The sequence below is a fragment of the Lepidochelys olivacea genome (genome assembly GCF_965140295.1).
Source record: "Lepidochelys olivacea isolate rLepOli2 genome assembly, chromosome: 7".
In the NCBI taxonomy this organism is placed as follows: Eukaryota; Metazoa; Chordata; order Testudines; family Cheloniidae; genus Lepidochelys; species Lepidochelys olivacea.
In genome coordinates this window covers 28,285,142-28,311,862 of record NC_140417.1, presented here as the reverse complement: position 1 = coordinate 28,311,862, position 26,721 = coordinate 28,285,142, and the positions used below count along the sequence as shown (strand labels likewise).

The window sequence follows — 26,721 nt, the reverse complement described above, 5'->3', positions numbered from 1 at the left end:
AGATATATTGGACTCGGTGTTACGCTGGTGTAAGCATGCTGCTAATGACAGTGGACAAAGGCTATATAGGTTTAGTTCTGTAAAGTAGCACCTCGTAATTACATTTATAGCAAGATTTATAGACTTTACCTTGACAAATAGACTATCCTTTTAAAATAAGTTACCTGCTTGTGATTTAATTTCAAAAAGGAAACTATATTCCTAATGTATTATGATATTTTCATTGATTTAGGCAGGACTAAGAACTCTTCATGACATTGGCCCTGAAATTCGTCGAGCTATATCCTGTGACTTGCAAGATGATGAACCTGAGGAAAATAATCATGAGGAAGAGGAAGATATATATAAAGTAATTACTCAGAAAGTAGCCACATGGCAGAATGTTTTATTAGATGTTTTTATATTTCTAGAACTCATCAGACCACTTGGACTGCATCTACCAGAATATTTTAAAAGATATTTTAACCAAAAACAATTTTAACAAAGTACCTCAACTAGTCTCAGCTTTTACAATGGTAGATAGAGAAAGGTGGATTCTTAGGTTGCCAGATTCCAGACTAAGAGAGCATAGTTTAAAATCAGCACCTTGAATTGCACATAAAAGCCAGTTGGAAGACTTGGGATAATAAGTGTAAAATACTGACTATGGTGGCAGACACTTGTAATTAAGGGGGAATCTACTTTCTACATTAGATGCTCCTTCTGAGTTGTCTTCAGGGCACCCATGGAGAGCATGCTTCAGCTGTCTACTCTAGGAGGTACTAAAAGCAATAAAAGGGTGAGTTCCACATCCAAGAAACAAGGTCAAAGGTAGAGCTCGTCAAATAGTTAAAAAGCAGGTTTGTGAATGTTTCTTCAAAAAGGAATGCCAGGTTCTGTTTGTTAGTATTTGTGGGGTCATGTTATTAATTTCTCGTTAATATTTGGAAGGCTTTCATGTATTTGTTTAAATATATGCAAAATCAAAAATGTTCACAAATTTTAGCACAAATGTTTATTCATGCAAAAATGCATTCAAGAAGTGCATTTATTAATTATTAGCCCATTTAAAAATGTTCAGACATCCTTTTTTTTTTTTTAAAACAGAGGAATGGTGCCCTGTTTGGAAACAATATAAATCATGTTTGCAGTGATAGGAGAGATTCGTTTCAACAAATCAATACCACACACCGTCCCCTGCATGTCCAACGGCCTTCAATTCCATCTGCAAGTAATACTGAGAAAAATATGTACCACCAGGCCTCAAATTCTGTTTTCCATAACCATCATAATCACAACTCAATAGGAAAGCACGTTCCAAATTCAACAAATGCCAATCTCAATAATGCCAATATGTCCAAAGTTGCTAATGGAAGGCACCCAAACATTGGAAATCATGAGCATAGGTCCGAAAATGGATACCATTCATACTCCAGAGCTGATCATGAGAGGCATAGAAGATCAAACAGTAAGAGGTAAACTTTACGATATGTTTGTGTTCAGTAAATAAACATCCTATAGCATGTGCAATAATTTAGAATGGTGTAGTGCTACTCCAAAACTCATACTGTGCTACTTATTACCTAATATATCAAAAGCTATTTATTTTAAGGATGGTGGTAGAGGTAGTGGTTGCTTTCATTTTGCTTTTTTATTGTATTGACAAATGAAACTATGATTTAACATATAACTAATTTCTTACCCAATTAGAAACATATATTTAACACAATAGCCCATGTAATCTAGGAGTGCATTGTTTCAAAGAGTTAAAATATGTTGTTTTTTTTAAACAAATCCATTGGACAGTCACAGTATAGAAAGAGTGTAGTCACCATTAATAGTGAAGTTCTGAAAATTATTTTAATAGTCTGATTAAAAAAATTTCTCTCCACATTTTTATGGCTTTCCTGGATAGAACACGCTATTATGAAACTTACATTAGGTAAGTGCATATTGTTTAAGACATATGTTTAAATCATGAGACAACATAAAAGCTCTCAATGTTCTTACAGTGGAAAAACAATAATAAAGTAGCCCGAGTTAACCGGAAACAAACTTAGAATAACTAAAGTATGGAATTAAAAGATATAAAATGACTACAAATTTGTGATAATTTTATGGGACTAATTTCACCCCATGTCTGTGAGTGACTGACATGGGCTGATAAAGTTCAAGACTTTGATCTTGATTCTGCATTATTAAAATCAATGGTATGTTTGGCAACGACTTTAGTGGACACAGGAGCATGCCCAAAGGGTAGTTCCTGTTTAAAAAATGTCAAGTTTAATCCTACTTCACTTAGACTGGAGGAGATAAAAAGTATGTAATGTTAAAGGTATTACTGTAAAAATTACTTAATATTGGCTAATGATATTTATGGGCAAGGAAAAGATAACCTATTTAGTGTTTGTCAGAGTTGCTTGCGTTATGAATGTTAGAGGTCAGATAGAGGGCACCTCCTGAAAAGTACTTCTTAATCTAGTAGTTTTTATGTTTAGAATTTGCACAGCTGTTTTCACACTTTGCTTTGGAAGACTTTACTGAGTGCTCTTACATTTTTGCCCACTGACAAATTTTAGGTATTTGAGAAACTTTTTTCATACATGTACTGTAGACTTCCAGCTTGAAAGACTGATTTAAATGTGCTTGACTTTTCTAACTATTCACAGTAACTACAGAAACATAGTAAATCTACCATACTTCTATTAACGCTTTAAAACAGAAAAGCAAAGACAGAATACCCATGTACCCATCTGTAGTTCAATGGAAGTTACTATAAAGCATCAGTCCAGCTACGAGAGAACTTGTATGCCTGTCTTTATTTTTTTTAAAAAACTAAGCTAAAAGTGCAGGTTTAAATATAACCATTATGGATAAAGTATAGTGAAATCCCAAACCACTGTACCAATTGTAGGTCAGACTCCGGTGATGGGCATCTACCAACTATTTGCCGTGAAGACCATGAAGTTCAGGATTACTGCAATGATGATCATTATATGGGAGAGCAGGAATATTTTAGCGGAGAAGAGTATTACGAAGAAGACTATATGTTGTCAGGAAGCAGGTGAGATTATTAGTCTTAACTACAAAAAATGTCAAATTATGTACGTACAGCTAGCGTTACATTAAACACACTTTATACCTTAAAAATTTCACTATTCCTTTCTTAGGGAAATAGAACAGTGAATGAGAATGCAAAATATACTCAAGCACATCTCATGTTGGGGTATGAAATGAGACCCCAGCAAATCCCTAATACATAATTCCAGAGTAGTGAGAAAGGAAGTTAGTTCATTTGGACTGTGAGAAACTCTACAGTCCAAAATCAGAGAAGTTCCCACATTTACTGGGGAAAAATTGAATACCGTTTGAGATAAATGAAGATTTAAGGCCTGCCCCTGCTCCCAATGAAGTATATGACATAACTCCCGTTAACATCAATGGCAGCCGGATCAGCCTCACTTGGGGAAGCTTTTAATGATGGTTCATTTGATTCCATAATCTCAGCAGAAGGAAGGATGATAATGAGACAGATAAACTATATGATGGACCCTGTATAGTAAAACATGACCAAATAAACTACAGACACAACCTCCCTTTATCAGTTCTAGTCGCATCACCTTTTTCCATGTACCTGGTACAACCAGTTGATACTGTGATACCTGGCCTTTGGGCACCACTGCATTATAAATATTTAGTATTACACATTTGTTTCACCCATGTCACGTCTTTCACAAGAATTTCATGGACTGAATTTGCAGAATTGCTGAATTTGTATTTATTACACATTCATAACCCTGAATGAAATTCTAATTTACATTAATCTGAGTCCACACCCTTTTCCCTTTCCTTCCTGCCCCCTACTCTAATTCCTGAGGTCCAGTTTTCCCACCCAATTTCTCCCCATTTTTGGACTTGTTTGGATTTTCCCCAGCCAAAATTTCCATTTGAAATTCATTTCTTACAGTTTTAATATTTCTGTCCTGCAGCATCCTTAGAAGGCCTGTTCTAACAACTTTCTTTTTGATCCAGTGTCGACAATTCCTGTGACTTTCACATTCAACAGTTTAACTTCTTTTATTGCTGTCACTTGCTCAGATTTATTCAAAAAGTGTGTATCTATTCCATGTAGATCCAAGCTTTCCCACTTCAGCTTGGATTCATACAGTTCCCTGAACTGGGCGAGGGGCAGTCATTAGGTCATTAGTATGCCCTCTCCTGACTTTCCTTGCATTTAGAACAATCTGTCTTTTCATGGTCTGTCATTTTACTGTGCTAACATTTCATGGAACAGGTCTCCTACTTTTTGGGCAACAGTCAACATTCTCTGTTTTACAAACTGCTTGTAACCTTTTTTCAAACATGTCAAATGTTTCATACATCCTGTTAGAAACCCCTGCCTCATCATGAATTATACACAGATTTGTACTTACAGGACTAAAGGTAGATTGTTTCCACCTTCCTTACAAAAGGCTACTATCATCTCTCCTAAATTGCTATCTAGAAAGATTCCAGCTGTTCAACCAATCCCACAGCCTCATAAGTCTCCTCAGCCTCCACGTGTTGGTTTTAATTTGCAAGGGCAGATTCCCTGCTTCCATTCCCTGCTTGTCCTAGATGTACCTGTGCATATCCACATGTGCCAAACATAACAATCTTCTCTACTCCTAGTTCAGGTGGAGTCTCCACCTTCTTTTTTCTCTGTGCCCTACCTGCACTCCAAAACAACTCAGATTGGCAGCTGGCCCCAAATTGAATTGGTCCATCCAAGTTAGCAACTCAGAACCCCGTCCACTTCCATTTCATTAGGTATCCACTCATTTTGGATATAATATTAATTAGAGTCAAATAGGCCTTTGTAATACTCAAGCAGCAACAGTCTGAACTTTTTGCACTGAGCCCTGCAAATTACCCAGAAATCATAAGGAAAGATGTGGTGGGGGTGAGGAAAGGGTTTTGTTGTTTTTAACCAGAGGATAATATTGAGGCCTTGAGTTATAATCTTCAGTGATAATAGTAACACTGATGTCAAGGATTACAACCACATGGTTTTTTAACCAAGCATAATATTATTTAATTAAACCATGAAGGTTAATGTGCGACTTATTCTAAACAGACCAGCGTATGGCAATTTTCTCATAATCAGTGCACAATCAGAAACCAATATGTTAATGAGTCACGTTTTTCCGTATGTTTTGTTTAGTTCTCATGCTGCGGCAAGAATCAGTATAAGAACAATGCCTGGAGTCCTTTGGCCTGGTAAATGAAAAGATTATTGATCAGTTCATTGAAACTGCCCTTATTAACAGCATGTTTCTTTAATTCAGGCATACGTATGACTATCACAACAGATATCACTGCAATGACTTAGATTTTGAGCGGCCAAAAGGCTACCATCACCCACATGGATTTTTTGAGGACGACGATTCACAGATCTGTTACGATTCAAAAAGATCTCCTAGGAGACGGTTGCTACCTCCAACACCTACATGTGAGTACAGTAAAAATGTCCAAGTGCGTCAGATTTTTAACAGTGAATACATGGTCAGTTCTATATAGAAGCTTGGATGAAAAAAAGAGAACATTCCTGTGGACCTTGACATCGTTCTCACCATCACTCCTTGTGATTTTTTTAGAGTAAACCCCTCTGATTAGTATATTTACCAACTTTGCAGACAACAGGTGGAAATGTCTATCTTGAGGTACAGCCCACAGAATCTACAGGTCCCAGCATACAACTGCAATGTGTCTCTCATTCTCCCTTGCTTCCCTCATCCCTTCATCATTTCATTAACATGATGTGACTGTCCTGCATTTTCTCCAGCTAATATAGAAAACATTGCAAAGAAACAAAGTCCCTGGTCTCCGTTTCCTTTCTGAGGGCAGTGGAAAATGGTCAGGTAGGATGCGGCATACATAGAGATTTGCCCTACAAAGAGCTTGGATCAGGAAGTGTTTTGTGTGTGCGTGCATGCCCCTAAGGCAGACGAAGGGTTATTCATGTTCACAGGTTTCTGATGTTGATCTAAATCAAACCGAACAATTGTCACTCCAGTGACTCGCCCTCTGGCACTTTCCATGACTCTTTCAAACCAGACACACCACCTGCTAATACTATTATAGCTTTTATTTGATTTTTTTTTTCAGATGAAAGCAACACAAGCTTTCCCATTTATTTTTAATTTGGAAAAGGTGTTTTCTCAGTTAAGGGCATCTGCACCTGTATCTCCCCTCAGTGGGTAAGTGCACCCATGCTCAAGCCTCCACCTCCCCTGTCGTTGCCTTTCTTGGGTGGAGACACGTCTCCCTCCCTTCTCACTGGGGTATCTCCATGCTTATCAGTTCCCTGCCTTCACTATGTATTTCTCAGCAAAGGCAGTTTGCCTAAACAGACCTGCTTGCTTTCTCTTCAGAGATGGGTAACAGAGTGATTGCTGGAGATATAAGTTACCATGCAGCACTTCCTCTGCAAGTCTGCAGAGAAGGCATATTAAGAACAATAAAATAACTTGATTGTATGCTAACAATCTTACCAGGCATCATTCCAACCTAAGTGTTTCTTTGTGATTACAAGTTCATGGGTGCTTCAGCTCAGAACAAGCACACAGTCTTATAAGGCCTCAGTAGGCCATGTCCTTCTAATCCTTCCTTAAGGATTGGGGCCTTTCATGGACCAGGGGTCCTGCCCATCTGCTGGATCAGGAAGATGGCCCTGATTCAGGTTAGACGCCAGGCTTTTATCCAAAAGTATTTTCTTTGTCTGTTGGTCTCTGCAGAATCCAGTTTTAACTGGTATATGTGCATCTTTCCAGGGAGGTGGCTGCAAAGGCCGATAACAGAGAAAGTTCATTAGCATCCCCCCCACTCCCACTAGAGAAGGTCCATACAATGTAACAACAACATAAACACTATTGCATTTTTAATACAATGTATTACAAAGGTATTAGCTCTAATTCAGTGAGGTTTAACTTACCTCAGTAAAGTTTATCTTAATTTGATAAATTTTATTCAGAATATTCCACAATATTATCTGTCTGTTGCAGGTGTTTTGTCAGTAACAATACAAGTACTTCATAATGCTTCTCTTTTTGTGGCTATAACTGAGGCAGTCTCCATCCATATGGTTTTAGCAAACACCACAGATAAATGTAAACAAAACAGCAATAAGTCACCAGGACCAGATGGTATTTACCCAAGAGTTCTGAAGGAACTCAAATGTGAAATTGCAGAACTACTAACTGTAGTCTGTAACCTATCATTTAAATCAGCTTCTGTACCAGATGTCTGGAGGATAGCTAACATGACACCAATTTTTAAAAAGGGCTCCAGAGGTGACCCCGGCAATTACAAGCCTGTAAGCCTGACTTCAGTACAGGGCAAACTGGTTGAAACTATAGTAAATAACAAAATTGCCAGACTCATAGATGAACATAATTTGTTGGGAAAGAGTCAACATGGTTTTTGTAAAGGGAAATCATGCCTCACCAATCTACTAGAATTCTTTGCAGGGGTCAACAAGCATGTGGACAAGGGGGATCCAGTGGACATAGTGTATTTAGATTTTCAGATAGCCTTTTGACAGGGTCCCTCACCAAAGGCTCTTAAGCAAAGTAAGCTGTCATGGGATAACAGGAAAGGTCTTCATATGGATTGGTAACTGTTTAAAAGATAGGAAACAAAAGGTAGGAATAAATGGTCAGTTCTCAGAATGGAGAGATGTAAATAGTGGTGTCCCCCAGGGGTCTGTAATGGGCCCAGTCCTATTCAGCATATTCATAAATGATCTGGGAAAAGGGGTAAACAGTGAGGTGACAAAATTTGCAGATGATACAAAACTACTCAAGATAGTTAAGTCCCAAGCAGACTGTGAAGAGCTACAAAAGAATCTCTAAAAACTGGGTGACTGGGCAACAAAATAGCAGATGAAATTCAGTGTTATGAACTGTGAAAGTAATGCACATTGGAAAACATAATCCCAACTATACATAGAAAATGGTGGGGTTTAATTAGCTGTTCCCACTCAAGAAAGAGATTTTGGAGTCATTGTGGATAGTTCTCTGAAAACATCCACTCAATGTGCAGAGGCAGTCAAAAAAGCTAACAGAATGTTGGGAATCATTAAGAAAGGGATAGATAATAGAACAGAAAATATCATATTGCCTCTATATAAATCCATGGTATGCCCACATCTTGAATACTGTGTGCAGATGTGGTCATCCCATCTCCAAAAAGATATACTGGAATTGGAAAAGGTTCAGAAAAGGGCAATAAAAATTTTTAGGGGTATGGAATGGCTGCCATATGAGGAGAGATTAAGACTGGGACTTTTCAGCTCGCAAAAGAGACAATTAAGGTGGAGTATGATAGAGGTTTATAAAATCATGACGGGTGTGGAGAAAGTAAATAAGGAAGAGTTATTTACTCCTCATAATACAAGAATTAGGAGTCACCAAATGAAATAAATAGGCAATAGATTTAAAACAAACAAAAGGAAGTATTTTTTACACAACGCACAGTCAACCTGTGGAACTCCTTGCTGGAGCATGTTGTAAAGGCCAAAACTATAACAGGGTTAAAAAAAGAACTAGATAAGTTCATGGAGGATAGGTTCATCAATGGCTATTAGCTAGGATAGGCAGTGATGCTGTCCCTAGCCTCTGTTTGCCAGAAGCTGGGAATGGGTGACAGGGGATGGATCACTTAATGATTACCTGTTCTGTTCATTCCCTCTGGGGAAGCTGGCATTGGCCACTGTTGGAAGACCAGATACTGGGCTAGATGGACCTTTGGTCTGGCTCACTATGGCCGTTCTTATATTGTTATATAATTTCAGATTGAATACAGCTAAAATGGATTGATGGTGTTTTCCCCCCAGTACTTTTGGGGGGTAGCATTGCCCTTTCAATGGGCTTTTTTCATATCCTATTAAAATATCTTGGTAATATTCATCATCAAGATCTCTTATTTGAAATTCACACCAGATCTTCCATTTATTATCTCAGAAACATTACTAGAAGTTAGTCTGTGTTTTTTCTCATGCGTGCAGAAATGGTCATTTCTACTTTAGTTTCTATGTTGAAGTAGTGTGGTGTATTGCTACATAGACCAGACAATAAAACACTCTGTAGACTTCAAGTTCCACAGAACGCTGCCAGCACGTTTCTGACATGTACTCCTATTTTTCAGTCACTTTGTCCACTGCTCAAATCTTTACTTTGGCTTCCAACTAATTTTTGTATTACATCCAACATTGCTCCTCTCATCCTCCAAATCCCAGTGTAGTCCTGATTTACATACCAGTCAAGCATAAATAGATTAGCAATGCCAGTCTTCTGGTGCATTTTCGAGCCAAACAAAGTACTTGGATCTTGATCTTTGAACTGTGATACTTCATGGGTATAAACCATTTTTTTCCTTGTTTGTTTTGAGAAGCAAATAGTAACTCTGTTTTTAATGCTAGACATAAAACATATTTGATTTCTATTGCTTTTTTTCTTCAGTGGGGAAGGGTCATTAGAGTCTAAAATGCCCTGGGACTCATTATGTAAGAAATGCCAAATAAGAGCAGTTTTGATTTGTAAAATGTGAAAATGCATGAAGACCCCAAATCTGATTAAGATTCAGAAGTGTGTCAAGAATTAGTTTTTGTGTGGGAGGGAAGTGTAATGGGGTCACTGCCACCCTCCCCAGGGTAGGGTCAGCGGCTCTTTTAAGAAAAAGTAGAAAACCATAATGAAAAGCAACAAATACCTAAGCAGTTTTTGCAATAAGTTCTCTAATAATGCTATCTATGCAGGACTCTCACTTCTGAGCTTCATTAGCTTTTGCCTTTTGGACCCTTGGTGGTGGTAGTGAGATAAAGCACAAAATCCCTATAGGTCATCACACTGGAGAGTATAAATGTTGCTCTCCAGATGTTCCCACAATTTCCTTCAAATGAGTGAGAAGTGAAGCCACCAGAAAGTTACAAGCCTCCTGCTAAAGGCATCAAGGAAACACCAACTTAGAAAGGGACCCCTCCTCTGTCCTTCAGGGAAGCAGGCTCCTATATAGCGTTTCACCAGTCCCTCTGATAACAAAGATACTGGAAAATCTCAGGCTCTTCCCTTCAGCCCAGTTAAGGGGTTTGCCTCTATATGGTTCAGATGAGAGTGGAATATATATACCCTGTACATATAAGTGAGCGAGAAACCTTGAGCTAAAAAGTTCTCTATGGTCTCTTCTCTTCAGGAGCAGTGGAGTGGGAGGTTTCTCTATGGAAACAGCCTGTCAGCCTCATTCAGCTTTTCCTCATAAAATTTTGGTGGGCTAAAGTCCTCCCAGTTACAAACAATATTAATCTGATAAGTCTTTAAAGAAGATTTACCAGTGAAAGACTGTTCCATCTTATGTTCTTGCCAGAAAAGACATTTAGGGCCTGGTTCTGATCTAAGTTGCATCAAAGTAATGCAGGGATAATGCCAGTGAAATCAATCGACTTAAACCAGTGCATTTTGGCACTTTAATACCCCAGCATGGTTTAAAAGAAAAAAGATCCAACTAAGTCATATCAGTTAATGTTTGAGATGTTTGTGAAGGATACATTTATGTGTACATTCCAAAACTGATACATTACACTGGAGAATTTCTGTGAGCATCCAGATATGATCCAAGTTAATGTAACACACTGTGCCTTGGGTGAGTATTGCAGTTTGTTAGTAGATTCAGCTCTGGGAGCTCTGAGATTTGGGGCCGTACAGCAAAGATCAGGCCGTAAGGTATCCTCAAAGGTATTTAGCCACCTAACTGTCTTTGAAGTCAATATCTTTGAGGATCTGGATTTAAGTGCTTATTTCTTACTCACTATCTTCAAATTTCTGTACTTTTCAAAGAGATGCAAAGAATGGTTTCCATGGACAGATTGGTACCTCGCAGGTTTTTCATCATGAAATCCACATATGATGGAATTTACCTAGATTATGGAAGTTGAAGTTAGACAAATTCAGACTGGAAATAAAGAGTGTATATCGTAAAGAAATTAGGGTAATTAACTATTGGAATAGTTTATCAAGGGTCACAGCTGAGTTTCCATCACTGGAAATTTTTAAATCAAGATTCAATGTTTCTAAAAGTTCTGCTCTAGGAATAATTTTTGGGAAGTTCTGTAGCCTGTTTTATACAGGAGGTCAGACTAGATGATTACAGTTGTCTTTTCTAGCCTTCGAATATGTTTTTCCTAATAACACGGAATGGCTTCTTACTAGGGCTGTCAAGAGATTAAAAAAAATAATTGTGATTAATTGCATGATTAAAACAATTAATCACAATTAATTGTGTGATTAATCGCACTGTTAAACAATAATAGAATACCATTTACTTAAATATTTTTGGATGTTTTCTACATTTTCAAATACATTGATTTCAATTACAACACAGAATACAAAGTGTACAGTGCTCACTTTGTTTATTTTTGATAAGTATTTACATTGTAAAATACCCCAAAGAAATAGTATTTTTCAATTCAGCTAATATAAGTACATGCTGATAATGGGTTCTGCTCAATAACGATCCAAAGCAGAGTGGATTGACGCATGTTCATTTTCAACATCTGAGTCAGATGCCACCAGCAGAAGGTTGATTTTCTTTTTTGGTGATTCGGGTTCTGTAGTTTCTGTATCTAAGTGTTGTTCTTTTAAGTCTTCTGAAAGCATGCTCCACACCTCGTCCCTCTCAGATTTTGGACGGCACTTCAGATTCTTACACCTTGGGTCAAGTGCTGTAGCTATTTTTAGAAATTCACATTGGTACTTTCTTTGCGTTTTGTCAAATCCGCAGTGAAAGTGTTCTTAAAACGAACATGTGCTGGGTCATCATCCGAGACTGCTGTGACATGAAGTATATGGCAGAATGCAGGCAAAACAGAGCAGGGGACATACAATTCTCCCCCAAGGAGTTCAGTCAGAAATGTATTTAATTCATTATTTTTTTAACCAGCATCATCAGCATGGAAGCATGTCCTCTGGAATGGTGGCAAAGAATGAAGGGGCATACGAATGTTTAGCATATCTGACACGTAAATAACTTGCAACACCGGCTACGAAAGTGCCATTCGAATGCCTGTTCTCACTTCCAGGTGACGTAAACGAGAAGCGGACAGCATTATCTCCTGCAAATTTTAACCAAACTTGTTTGTCTGAGCAATTGGCTGAAGTAGGGTTGAGTGGACTTGTAGGCACTACAGTTTTACATTGTTTTATTTTTGAATGCAGTTATTTTTTGTACATAATTCTACATTTATAAGTTCAACTTTCATGATAAAGAGATTGCACTATAGTACTTGTGTTAGGTGAATAGAAAAGTACTATTTCTTTTGTTTTTTACAGTGCAAATACTTGTAATAAAAAATATAAAGTGAGCACTGTATTCTGTGTTGTAATTGAAATCAATATATTTGAAAATGTAGAAAACATCCAAAATATTTAATAAATTTCAATTGGTATTATATAGTTTAACAGTGCGATTAATCGCAATTAAACTTTTTAATCGCAATTAATTTTTTGAGTTAATTACGTGAGTTAACTGCAATTAATTGACAGCCCTACTTCTTATCTATCTCAATATTAAAAACATGGTTAGTACAAAAAACTACTACTTTAATTTACTTTGATTTGTGTAATTTTTCCAAAATTACACATTACATTGACCTGCAAAGAACCAAGGATTTGGTAGTTTCTCTTTGGAAGTGTGGTTCTTCAGCATGATGTAGCCTGATCTATAGGTTTTATATATATATCTATATACAGAGAGAGATCCCCAGATGCCACTTGGAGGGTCGACAGGTTTTTGTCCCAAGATCAGGCCCAGTATTATTCAAATTATTATACAGTTGGGAACCCCAATGTGCACAGTTGCAATATTCACACTATAGAAACTCCTCTGTATTTACAAATAGTTTATTAATACATTTAGCACAGTCTCAAACACCCCAGCTCAGTCAGGTAGATAGAGATACTACAAAATATACATCTGCACACTCATATACTCACACCATCCCTTGTAGAACAACCTGAAGTGTTAGCCATCATCTTCCTCATCACCATCACCTTCCCCCTCATCACCAGTGGCCATCATTCTGGCACCTCCCAAGGACTACATCTCCTTCTTCGTACCACCCCTAGGCTGGGATATCACTTTTATAATATGTTGTGCTGATGCCACTATGTTTGATGCATATTCAGTAGGGGATTTCCCTCTTTTCCTTATTTGTATTTCCTCAACTTACTAATGTTGAAGTATCTTTTTTCTATGGGTTAGTATATCAATGATCTTAACTTATTATTATATATGTTAATTTGTTACCATGGCCCTTCTGTGGTTAGGTATCTGTGGATGTAGCTCATGTACCTGTTATATGTCTGTTCATTGCCATAACACTCATGTGGTTGGATCATGTACCTGTGGCCAGAACTTCTCTTTAAACACTCTATTTTCAGCTTCCCAATACTTAGAGTTTCCATTGGCTGTTTATCTGTTCAAAGGTCATAGGCCTTAAGTCTTACGTTAACTTGCTGAAGCTAATGTCAGGCCTGTAGGTTCCTTGCATTACTGCTGAATATAATGCAAACCACTGAATATAATAAAGGCAAGCTAGCCCACTGGGCTACAATGAGGAACTTAAAGCTTCAGTGAAGAAATAAATAGTTAATTGTTATTTTAACTATACACAAGAAGCTTACAATATACAGCCAGAGTCAAGCGCCTTTCCCAGTCTGTTCTAAAGTGCTCACTTTGAACCCTTCCTGAATTTTAGCTCTATTAACAAATGCAACTTCCACCTCCTGTATATCCAGTTTGGGTATTGAGCTGCCTCCTTCAGTAAGTCAACAAAGCCCATTTAAATCTGTCCCAATACCTGCAGGGTTGTATTAGGTTGACCCATACTGGAATTTGGAAATATTTGACATTGAGAATGATCATAATCATTTTACTAATGAAACATTGTTACATTTTAGCAAATCGCCGCTCTTCCTTCAACTTTGAATGCCTCCGCAGACAAAGCAGTCAAGATGAGATACCTCTCTCTCCTACTTTTCACCATCGCACTGCTTTACCACTGCATTTAATGCAACAACAGGTAATTAAAAAATCTTTATAAACTGATGTTTAGTTAGACCAATTTAGCTTAGATCTTGTACCTCCTGGCTTCATGATTGTTTGAAAACCCATCGGTAAGCTCTGTACTTTGCCTGTGTACTTTGACCTACTTCCAAACAGTTGTGTACCTCACCATCTTTGCTGTAGTTGCCAGAAACAAGGCCTCCTAAAGCTGAATCTTCAGAAATGACAACTTCAGATATTGTAGATGATCTGACACCAACCAACAGAAATATTATTGGGGAATGCCATAAAAATATGATGTTCCCAACCATTCTAAATGCCCACAGATTAAGAAATATTGTCAGGTACTGGGTCTTTTAGCCGCTCTGTTAATAGTACTGCTGTTCCTGAGGCTTTTTAACACATGAGTATATTGGAACAACTGCTTCAGGTATATGGTTACCCTACAGCTGATGCCCTTGCAAAGTCTTCCTCTGCAGCAACACTACCGTCTATTTTACAGGCACTGCACTTTGTCGTGCACGGGTTTATTTTTAATCTTTTCTTTCAGAGAAGTTCGACTGGTCTTTTTTTTCATGCAGTCTGAGATCTTGACAGCTGTTTCATTTTTTAAATATATAAGCTTAGTCCCTTCAGGCCTATCAAATAAGGGATCAAGAGTAGTTAAAAATGACAAAACTGTACTGATGCCTAGACCCTTGAATATAGAGTAATAGGTGGTCACTGTAATGTATGACCATGGTGGAATCTGTGTTTGGAATAATGAAAACATTTAAAAATACTGGCAATACATACTAATAATCCTTCACCACAGCTCCCTCCTTATACCGTATCCCATCTGAATAAATCAACTATCACTTACTGCTTTCATTGGTGTTTACTTTCTCATATGCCATTTGGTTTAACCTACATACTATATTCTGTGACATGTTGAACTTCATGATGTTCTAGGATTTCTAGATCAAAGTTCAAATAGAATGAAATAGTTTGCTGTTGTATCATGGGACAAATTCTGAGCAGTGTTAGTCCCTTTTACACTGCTCTGATTGTATGGTGGATGGTCCACAGGGTTTGCTGCAGCCAGAGCAGCTCTTAAACTGAATTATATCATGCCATCTGGGAAAGACCCAGGCAGCCACAAAATACAAGGAGCTTAAAGCCAATTTAAAGATTAAAACCAGCTTCTTCCTCACCTGTTCCTGCAGGAAGGAAGGAGCAAAGATCAGGGACTATAGTCTGTTTGCCTTACTTGCTGAATATTAGGGTTGTCGATTAATTGCAGTTAACTCACACGATTAACTCAAAGAAATTAATTGCAATTAAAAATTAATTGTGATTAATCGCAGTTTTAATCGCACTGTTAAACAACAGAATGTCAATTGAAATTTATAAAATATTTTGGATGTTTTTCTACATTTTCATATATATTGTATTATATGTTGTATATTTTTATTATAAATATTTGCACTGTAAAAATGATAAAAGAAATAGTATTTTTCAATTCACCTCATACAAGTACTGTAGTGCAATCTCTGTCGTGAAAATGCAACTTACAAATGTAGATTTTTTTGTTTATATAACTGCACTCAAAAACTAAACAATGTAAAACTTTTAGAGCCTACAAGTCCATTTAGTCCTACTTCTTTTTCAGCCAATCACTAAGAGACAAACAAGGTTGTTTACATTTACAGGCGATAATGCTGCCGTCTTCTTGTTTACAATATCACCAGAAAGTGAGAACAGGCATTTGTCTGGCACTTTTGTAGCCACCATTATAAAGGTATTTATGTGCCAGATATACTAAACAGACGACTTAAAAGAGCAACACTCTAATGCTGAAATTACAGAATCTGAACCACCAAAAAAGAAAAACAACCTACTGCTGGTGGCATCTGACTCAGATGATGAAAATGAACATGTGTTGGTCCATTCTGCTTTGAATTGTTATCAAGCAGAACCTGTCATCAGCATGGATGCATGCCCTCTGGAATGGTGGTTGAAGCATGAAGGACATATGAATCTTTAGTGCATCTGGCACATAAATATCTTGCGACATCAGCTACAACAGTGCCATGTTCTCACTTTCAGGTGACATTGTAAACAAGAAGCAGGCAGCATTATCTCCTGCAAACGTAAACAAACTTGTTCATCTGAGCAATTGGCTGAACAAGAAGTAGGACTGAATGGACTTGCAGCCTCTAAAATTTTACATGGTTTTATTTTTGAATGCATTTTTTTTGTACATAGTTCTACATTTGCAAGTTCAACTTTCATGATAAAGTGATTGCACTACAGTACTTGTGTTAGGTGAATTGAAAAATACTATTTCTTTTGTTTTTTTACAGTGCAAATACTTGTAACCAAAAATAAATATAAAGTGAGCACTGTACACATTGTATTCTGTGTTGTAATTGAAATCAATATATTTGAAAATGTAGAAAATATCCAAAAATATTTAAACAAACAGTATTCTCTTAATGTTTAACAGTGCGATTAAGCGCGATTAATATTTTTAATTGCTTGACAGCCCTACTGAATATATTTTATTAAGCAAATATTCAGTCACAGTGTATCAAATAGGGTTTGGTCAATAAAAGATCCACTAGATAGATACTTGCCTATGTTGCCGATTAATTTATTTCCGTTCCTCCCCGTCTTTTATATTGTCAAGTATCAAACATATAATAATTAGATTGGATTTGAAATGAGGAATAAGCCTGACTACAGGATTGTTTGAGGTACGCTAACTCTTGTACTATTTTTACTTCCCTTTACAGGTCATGGCAGTTGCAGGTCTGGATTCCAGTAAAGCTCACAAACATTCACCAAGTCGTTCAACACGTTCCTGGGCCACCCCACCAGCTACCCCACCCAACCGGGACCGAACTCCATATTATACACCTCTAATCCAAGTTGACAGGGCTGAATCTACAGAGCAGATGAATGGCAGCCTACCGTCTTTGAACAGGAGCTCCTGGTATACAGATGACCCTGATATTTCCTACCGAACATTCACACCAGCCAATTTAACTGTACCTAATGACTTTAGGCATAAACATAGTGACAAACAGAGAAGTGCAGACAGTTTGGTAGAAGCGGTAAGTATTGAATAATCCCTGAAGTAGCCAAGTGTGTCTGTTCAGTTTTATGTTAATTTTACTATATATCTGGAACATACCACACTGGAGTGTACTTAATCCACATATTTCACTAGAAATACTGTATTTCAAATTCAAATTCCCAAAAAGTAAGGTGGGGAAAAGAAGGTATGGACCAGATCCTCAGCTACTGTAAATCAAAGTCCACTGACTCCCCACCTGAGGGCTTGGTCATAGCATGAGTGTCAGAGAGAGAACATGTTGACAACTTCATCCCAGGAACTAATGTATTAAAGTATAAAACAAAGAGAGGAATGAAAATTGGGAGCACTTCAAGAATATGACTTAAAACAAGGTTTCACTGTTGGCTAAATATTAAGAACTAGATACTGCGCTGCCCTTCCATAATGGCTTACTGAAAAGGAATGGCAGAAGGTGCCTGTCCTTCTGGTGCTTTTATGCAAGGTCCAAAGTCATCAAAGTCCTTGCTAACCTGAACACAAGGATTGTGCAAAGATATGGAAGGGGTGCGCTGATGGGGAATGCCCATTGCACTCCGAAGAAATGGCACAGTTGTTTCTTTGCATGTACTCTCAATAATATTATGAATTAGTAAGTGTTTTGTTTGTTTGTTTACAAAGCTTTAAAAACAAAGAATACTATGTAGGGTGCTGAGAATTATCATTATCATTACTCTCCCAATTGTAAAATGTTATTGAACATTCCTATCAGTCTAGCTAAGTAGCATGTGTCATGCTCAGGAATATAATTTTCAGTCTCCCCATCTCCAACATCAGTTCCTTCCCACAGCTGTGAACCAGATGTAACTTAATTGTCATCTACAGAAAACATTTTAGCTGAAGTTTTATTATACACTTGCTTGAAGTTTTATTGCCTAGTGTGGCTTCAAGCAGAATTCTTCCTTAAATTTTATTACAGTAAACCAGTTTTTAGTGTATGATGTTTATCAAGGGCTTGATTCATTTTAAACCTCCTATAAAAGAACTGAATGTCATGCATTGTCAGTGACATCCTTACTATGTTGATAAACCCTCTTTGGGGCCATTTGACTATTGTAAACGCAAGTTAATTACACGTAAGATTTTGTTCTGGTTGCTCTAGTGACTTCAGCGCATAGAATCTCTTGGGCTTTGCACCTAAGCTATCCAGGAGAAACGTGACGCTTGCTGTGTATTTATTTATAACCTGCTCTTCATTCTAAACATTGAATCCACATTTATCCTATTTCTTTTTCAGGTACTTATATCTGAAGGCCTAGGGCGGTATGCAAAGGACCCTAAATTTGTTTCAGCTACTAAACATGAGATTGCTGATGCTTGTGACATGACTATTGACGAGATGGAAAGTGCAGCAAGTAACCTTCTCAATGGAAATATTAGCAATGGGACCACTGGGGATATGTTCCCCATTTTAAGCAGGCAAGATTATGAACTTCAAGACTTTGGTCCTGGTGATAGTGATGAAGAACAAGACACTGGTAGATATGAAGAAGACTTAGCTGATGAAATGATATGCATTACAACCTTATAGTATTTAGCAAGAAACAAATAAATAATTTTTAATAACAGAAAAAGTGCCTCATAGTTCAAAGATGCTAGGCACTAGCTGGAATTAATAACTAATCAAGCTTTGTACAAGTGATGTCACACCTCAAGGAAGCCATAATTTATTTATCAGTAAGTGTCTCCAGGTTGTTGAAATGTGATCAATGCTGTAGTACGTCAAGTCCTTTACCACAGAATCTTCATTTCCTCAGTAGGAATAGAGTTATGTAAAACCAAGCCAATTCTGAAGATCCCATTTCCAGAGGTCTAGAGAAGAGTTCTGAGGTGTAATATCTTGCCTGTCTTTCAAACTTGTGCTACTGTCATTCATAGTGAAGCAGGAGTTTCTGAATGAAAAATGTGTGTAGGTCCAGCACAAAAATATGTGGGGAAGACTACTATGTGAGACAGGTGATGGCAATCAAAAGTGTAATTTCCTCAGCATTCAATAGCATATCAAATGTTCACTGCATTCAGCATATCCATTCTAATATTGTTTTCAAACTTGCCTCCTGATTTATTTTTCTTAACACTCTTCTAAAATATGTCAAACTCTACCTACCAGAAATCTTTGGAAAAAAGAACCTAAAAACATTTCTGTCATATGTAACATTAGTTTACATAGGAAAATATCATTCAGATAGTCTGTTTTATGACTATCATGTTAAGGGCAAAATATACTGGAATAATTGCATTCTTACTAATGCACTTGCAACCAGGTTAAAGTAGAATTAGTTAAGATAGTTTGTTAAAAATTATATAGTAGAAATTACTGTAAATGAATTGTAATATATAATAATTTGTATTTGTAAAGAGATGTTCTATATTTTGTAATTATTGTACCGTAATTGAACTGCAGCAATATTTATGAAACCTAATTATTGTAATTCTCCGCAGAATTCTAGATATAAGTATATTTACTTGGAATATATAGAGCTATAGGATAAATATTTAACTAGAGCCACCACTCAATGTAAATCTCTTTTTGGGGTAAAGTGTCAGGTTTAGAGAAACTTGACAATATTCAGATTTTATAAAATATTTTGAGTCAATAAGAATCTCTCTTTACATAAGGGATGCACAGATGTCTATTTTCAGCCCTATATTCAGAAAATTAAAAGAATGGAAATTATCTGCTAATTTTTTGACTGACAATAAGCTGTGATCTTTTTATTATAAATATCCTAAAATTATAGATAAATACTAAATTAATTGAAAAAATTGGCCAAGTCTTCATTGGTCTTGAGACATTTATAATTTTATCACAACTAAATTGACTAAATAGCCTAATTCTGTATTCAGAATATGGGGCAGAAATTTGTTTTGCAGGTGGATGAAAATGTCTTAATTCCAATCCTGTGTACTAATTATTCCGCTCATAATGAAAAACAAGATAAAAGGACTCTCCCCAGAACCAATCAGATTCCTGATGTAAAAATACTACTTTATTGCCTCTCCCCTTTTGCTGTTCTATGTGCAGATTATATACTTTAAAGGATTTATTTTTATGCAATTGAAAGAGGGATTAGGTTCTGTTCACGATGCAGTAAAACCCTGATCCAAATACAATTTTGGGGGGAAATGTCAAAATCTTCTATTTTATTAACACTGAATAAAATTGACTTGCTCTGCAAAGTTACCTTATCAGGGTTTACCTGTACTTAACAAGATAGGTAGCAATTCAGTTCACATTTTTAAAATGTGACATATAAAACATGTCAATAAACATTTTTGTACATAATGAAAGTTTGCTATGGATACCTTTCAGACCTCTTCTTGAATCATTCTTATGTCAAATGCCAGGATAATAACTTAAGGGTTTGTAAATTATTTCTTGACCTACATCATTTTGTATTAAAGCAAATGCAAAATGTTCTTCAGAATAAAACCGTGTAATAATTTTATTATACTTGGGGCTCCTTCATCTAACACTTTCAACCAGTGTAATCTCCAAAAGTTAAATGCTTATTGCAGCATTCGGCAAAATGGTGTCTTTCATTTGGAAAATGCACGCCTAAGGATTTACGCTATTCTAGCCTAAACTTTTTATGAATCGTTGATCTGAAGTATATAAAACATGCATTTAAAGCTGATAAGGCATTTTGTGTGTAAAAGGCCAGCAGTATCAGACTCCAAGCAAAGAATTTTGTAAAAAGTAACATGTAACAAATAGGAAAATTTTCCTAACAGCCCCTACAAACTGTGTCAGACTGACTCATGCACACGTCACCTCTTAACATGCTTGGTTAGGTTGTTTAGCATTAGTAACTTCACATTTTTAGTTATACTTCCCTGGCTTACAAAAACAGAACACTTTGGAAGTCAAGAGTATAAAGTTTCTGTATCAGATGAGATTACTGTGGGTCAGATTCTTGGGGAGGGGGGTGGGGTGGGCCGAAGGTAATAATAGTGAAGCTTCACAGATTTCAGTGCACCCACCCTCTGAAAAATCAGCCCCGTTAAGGTGTCTGAAGTTGGATGCTGAAAATCACTAGTCACCTTAGAAACTCAAACTAAATTTCTTCACTACAGTGATTCCTACTAACATATTCCAAATTCTGTAGATACTGTACATGGCATTTTTATAACTATATAAAAGTTATATAAGGTCGCAGCCTTCTGACATAATCTCCCCAGGTGGAACCTCATGACTGCACAAAGTTACGCTGTCTTCACTGGGATGCTACACACATAAATCTTTTATATGATTAGTGTCTACCCTGAATATTCTTCTTAAGGCAGAGTTACTATTTTGCATGAAAATAGAGGGTTTTGAAAATCTGGCTACAATAGACCACGTATTCAATCTTTTAAAAAAAAAATCATGAGAATATATTATAAGGATACATAAAACATCCTTTCTGCTCAGTTATGGCACTGTAAGAGTGAAATAGTCTCCCTCTATATGTCTCTATATATTAAAATCTTGCTAATTCGATTAGATAACTCACTAATTTCTCTCATAAATATAGGAAATACTACAAATACTCAGGTAACCTTAACTATTCATTTAAGCAACTTGGCAGATTTTGGGCAGAGATCACTGTATCTGTCTATATAGGGCTCTAGAGATTAATAAAACATATAGTTTCCAGTCATCAACACATAGCCCAAACACAGGCAAGTATGCACAATGTCATCCAGTATTTCAATAATATCTTCTGGGAGCCTGGAGGACAGAGGCCTAGCATCCAAGAAAGTGGTTTGCATCATCATAATCTGAGAAAATTTTTCATTTTAAATTTATTTTTGAAATAAGATGAGTAAATGCATTGCTGTTTCTGAAATGAAGATAGGAACAATTAAATTAAGTCTTTTATAAATGTGTATTACAATCTGACCCATCAGGTTTGCTGTGTTTGACAGCTGCATGTTTCAATTATAGTTACATCACTTGTTAGCAGCTCAGCTGAAACCCAACCTTTGCAAACAGACTTTAGACTAAACAGCCTTTACATGAAAATTCAGGTTATAGAAACAACTAATTGATTTTTTTTCTCCCGAGACTAACAAAATACAGCTTTAGAAATATTGCTAATTTTCTTCTGTTTTTGAAAGCAATTTCCACACCGAAGGAAACATGAAATAAGAATATTGATACAAAATGATGTTTTTGACCAATTTTCATTTGTTTAGCCCTTTTTGTTATTCAGAGTATTTATGCGTGAATAATATGATCTGCCAGGGCCCTCGACCTGTGTCTGAGACACTTATTGCCATGGAAATGATGGTAATGTCTCTAGCAAGATTCAACAGACGGCTTAGGTGGGACAACAAAAAGAACGAAGAGCACCTACCACAGCACAGAGTAACAGTGAAAATGCTGGTATGTTTAATGACATCAAAGTTCCCAGCTCAACTAGTTTTTGGGTTGTAACTAACTGCCTTAGCACATGGAAGGCTCTTAAAGCAGGATTCATCTGCTTATTTGGGAGCATCCATAAATTATGTAACACATTTTTTTGGTGATTTTTCAAGATCCACCTACCTCTCCTTGTAACACTGAAACAAATACTGTCATACAAAATTAAGGCCCCACCCAGGCAACCCCTAATCTGCTAAATAATTTATGGAAAGGCCCTGTAACTAGATGGGGCTGACAACGTTACTCAAATGCACACCATAGCAAAGAGAGCATTTACCATATAAAAAGTCAGAGCCAGATTCTCTGGATCAGCCAAGCTGTGCTCTCAGATTAAACAAGACATGGAGGAGTAAAGTGGCCTTAATACATCCCAGTGCTGGCACTGCTAGGCACCAGCCCAGTCCCCAGAGCATGTTCAAGCATATTACACCAATAGCCCCAGAAGCCATTACAGCAGCCTGGGATCAGTTGGAGCTGAGGCCCACCTAACCAGGAATACAGCAGCAGCAGCCAGGGGGTAACACAGGAACCGCTTATTGTGACTCTGCACCAGCCTAAGGATTCCCATAGGTAGGCAAAATTCTCAATGGCTGATTCACTGCCTTTAAGGCTGCTTTGCATCAAAGGAGCGCTACAAAGCCGTCCTGCATTCTGGAGCACTGAGGCCTAAATCAATAAAGCAGCTAGAGTAGCATGACCATGAAAATACTGTAAGGATAAAGGAGTGAACAAATATTGCAATATGTGCGTGTATTTTTGGGTGCAGGGAAAATGTATTTGAGGACTTGTTTTTAACTGTGTGATTGAATATTATAGTAATGTGTATGTATAAAAAGTACAAATGCAGTAGTGCATGCAAAATTAACTTTGCCATTTCCTGACCCTTTAAATGCTCTATTATGATACCACAGCATTCACTTAATGCATTATGGGATGTGTGTATGATTATAAGTTATACCACACTGTAGCTAGGGAATGCGCTGCAATAGTATAAACAGGTTTCAGAGTAGCAGCCGTGTTAGTCTGTATTCGCAAAAAGAAAAGGAGTATTTGTGGCACCTTAGAGACTAACCAATTTATTTGAGCATAAGCTTTCGTGAGCTACAGCTCACTTCATCGGATGCATTCAGTGGAAAATACAGAAGATGTTTTTATACACACAGACCATGAAAAAAATGGGTGTTTATCACTACAAAAGGTTTTCTCTCCCCTCACCCCACTCTCCTGCTGGTAATAGCTTATCTAAAGTGATCACTTTCCTTACAATGTGTATGATAATAAAGGTGAGCCATTTCCAGCACAAATCCAGGTTTTCTCCCCACCTACTGACTGCTATTCCTACCTACATGCCTCCAGCTTTCACCCTGACCACACCACATGATCCATTGTCTACAGCCAAGCTCTGCGATACAACCGCATTTGCTCCAACCCCTCAGACAGAGACAAACACCTACAAGATCTCTATCAAGCATTCTAACAACTACAATACCCAACTGCGGAAGTGAAGAAACAGATTGATAGAGCCAGAAGAGTTCCCAGAAGTCACCTACTACAGGACAGGCCTAACAAAGAAAATAACAGAACGCCACTAGCCGTTACCTTCAGCCCCCAACTAAAACCCCTCCAACGCATTATCAAGGATCAACAACCTATCCTGAAGGATGACCCAACACTCTCACAAATCTTGGGAGACAGGCCAATCCTTGCCTACAGACAGCCCCCCAACCTGAAGCGAATACTCACCAGCAACCACATACCACACAACAGAACCACTAACCCAGGAACCTATCCTTGCAACAAAGCTCGTTGCCAACTGTGCCCACATATCTATTCAGGGGACACCATCACAGGGCCTAACAACATCAGCCACACTATCAGAGGCTCATTCACCTGCACATCTACCAATGTGATATATGCCATCATGTGCCAGCAATGCCCCCTGCCATGTACTTTGGGCAAACTGGACAGTCTCTACGTAAAAGAATAAATGGACACAAATCAGATGTCAAGAATTATAACATTCATAAACCAGTCGGTGAACACTTCAATCTCTCTGGTCACTCGATTTCTGATCTCAAAGTGACTATCCTTCAACAAAAAAACTTTGAAAACAGACTCCAACGAGAGACAGCTGAATTGGAATTAATTTGCAAATTGGATACAATTAACTTAGGCTTGAATAGAGACTGGGAATGGTTGATTCATTATAAAAAGTAACCTATTTCCCCTTGTTTATTCCTCCCCCCCCCCCCCGTTCCTCAGACGTTCTTGTTAAACCCTGAATTTGTGCTGGAAATGCCTCACCTTGATTATCATACACATTGTAAGGAGAGTGATCACTTTAGATAAGCTATTTCCAGGAGGAGCGTGGGGTGGGGGGAGAGAGAACCTTTTGTAGTGATAAACACCCATTTTTTCATGGTCTGTGTGTATAAAAACATCTTCTTTATTTTTCACAGCATGCATCCGATGAAGTGAGCTGTAGCTCACAAAAGCTTATGCTCAAATAAACTGGTTAGTCCCTAAGGTGCCACAAATACTCATTTTCTTTTTGCAAATAGTATAAACAACAATTCATATGCCAAAAATGTGACCCTGGTATACTATACTATTATTCATCATATACAAGGACTTCCACCACTACGTAGCCTTTCAAAACTGCTCCCCACGTCAGTTGCACACTGCTGTGGCAAGTGTGGCCGATACATATTATTATTTTTAATGGTGTGGTACCACTTACTCTAAATGCCAGAAAGAGCCTTAATACTGTGCATTTTTTATTTGAAAATCTTGAATGCAATAGTACCAAGTAAAATATTACACAATAAAAGGCACAACGTATATAAGTCTCATCCGACACTCAGCTGCCCGCCCCACAGGGTTGTATCAGATAGGCTGACTTATAAACACAGTAGATAGTCTAATATCTAACACATTGTTATTGCTCACCTCCTACCAACGACATGCATCAGACAGAAATGGTTTACCTGTCTCATTATGGAAGCGTGTTCAGTGCTGTCATCTTCTCTCTTCAGTTTCTTTGTTTTACGCAATTATTCTAACACAGCATGTCTTTTCCTCAGTTAATTATAGGGCTCCACCAGTGCTTTGCAGCAGCACCAGGTAGGAATATCTGCCTAGAACATCTGCAGTTGTTCCTTTAGTCAACTTTTGAGTCAGCAGGGCTTTTTTTATAACCTGCTTGAACTGTGTAAAATTCTATTTTTCTGGAGTAAATTATTCCGCTGTTCATTGGAAGGCTCAAGCAAGCTTTAAAGTTACATATTTACAGCTGCAAGACCTGTATTTACTGTACTTTCAGCAATTGCCAATGTATGCTAAGCTATTGTGAACATTTTCTCTTCCTGCATTTAATAATAATTTTTGTCCTTTACATGTTGGTAACAGTCCCTGACTTAAGATAATACTATCTTTCATAACATCTCAGCCATAGGAGTACTAGCTTTATTATTTGACATCTACTTGCTCAATAATTGAGTTATATTTGTAGGATTTCTTTTAGTTCACAGACTATTTAATAAATCCACATTCTTCTTGTACTAATTTTTCAGGTCTTTTTAAAAACCGGCACAGGAATCCGAGATATGACCTCACCGTACATGAAGCAGTAGAGGCTGTTGTCTGGCCTGTAGCAAAAGATGTGTGGTCCCTTTAAGGGCTAGGTAGCTAGAGAGCTGCAGCAGCTTCAGAGCAGATCAGTTTGAGGACATGAACCCATGTCTCCCTCTCCCTTAGGTGACTGGAAGAAAGGGGAGACTATTTAGATCCATGCTGGTGCTATAAAAGCCCTCTTTTACTTGGGACAGGCGGAGCAACATTCCCACCCCCACCCTTGCACGATAGCAACTAAACACCAGGTTTTGTCATAATACACTGTGGGCATTAATTGCTCCTTTCTCGCAACTGGGGGCTGGGAAGGAATTTTTTCCTTCATCTCCAGATTGGTCAGGGTGAGGGGTTTTTTTTGTTTTTGTTTTGCCTTCCGCACAGTGTGTTGGGGGCTCAGTTGTACCAAGTGAAAATGGGGGTTAGCTTATGATGATGCAGCTCAGTATGGAGCAGATGTCCAGTGCAGGTACTCCACAGATAAAGTCCA

The 26,721-nt window shown here is 37.5% G+C and overlaps 1 protein-coding gene across 1 annotated transcript in view; it reads left to right on the top strand.

The window, feature by feature from the left end:
- The window catches only part of CACNA1D (calcium voltage-gated channel subunit alpha1 D), a 324,758-nt gene extending 305,290 nt beyond the window's left edge, over window positions 1–19,468 (top strand). Inside the window, exons 42-49 of the mRNA XM_084634450.1 lie at window positions 233–349; window positions 1,087–1,454; window positions 1,895–1,921; window positions 2,894–3,043; window positions 5,307–5,470; window positions 13,971–14,092; window positions 16,854–17,174; window positions 18,432–19,468. Coding sequence (XP_084490576.1) covers window positions 233–349; window positions 1,087–1,454; window positions 1,895–1,921; window positions 2,894–3,043; window positions 5,307–5,470; window positions 13,971–14,092; window positions 16,854–17,174; window positions 18,432–18,725 — 1,563 coding nt within the window. The 3' untranslated portion in view covers window positions 18,726–19,468. The remainder of the gene's footprint in view (window positions 1–232; window positions 350–1,086; window positions 1,455–1,894; window positions 1,922–2,893; window positions 3,044–5,306; window positions 5,471–13,970; window positions 14,093–16,853; window positions 17,175–18,431) is intronic.
- Window positions 19,469–26,721: the final 7,253 nt, after the last annotated feature.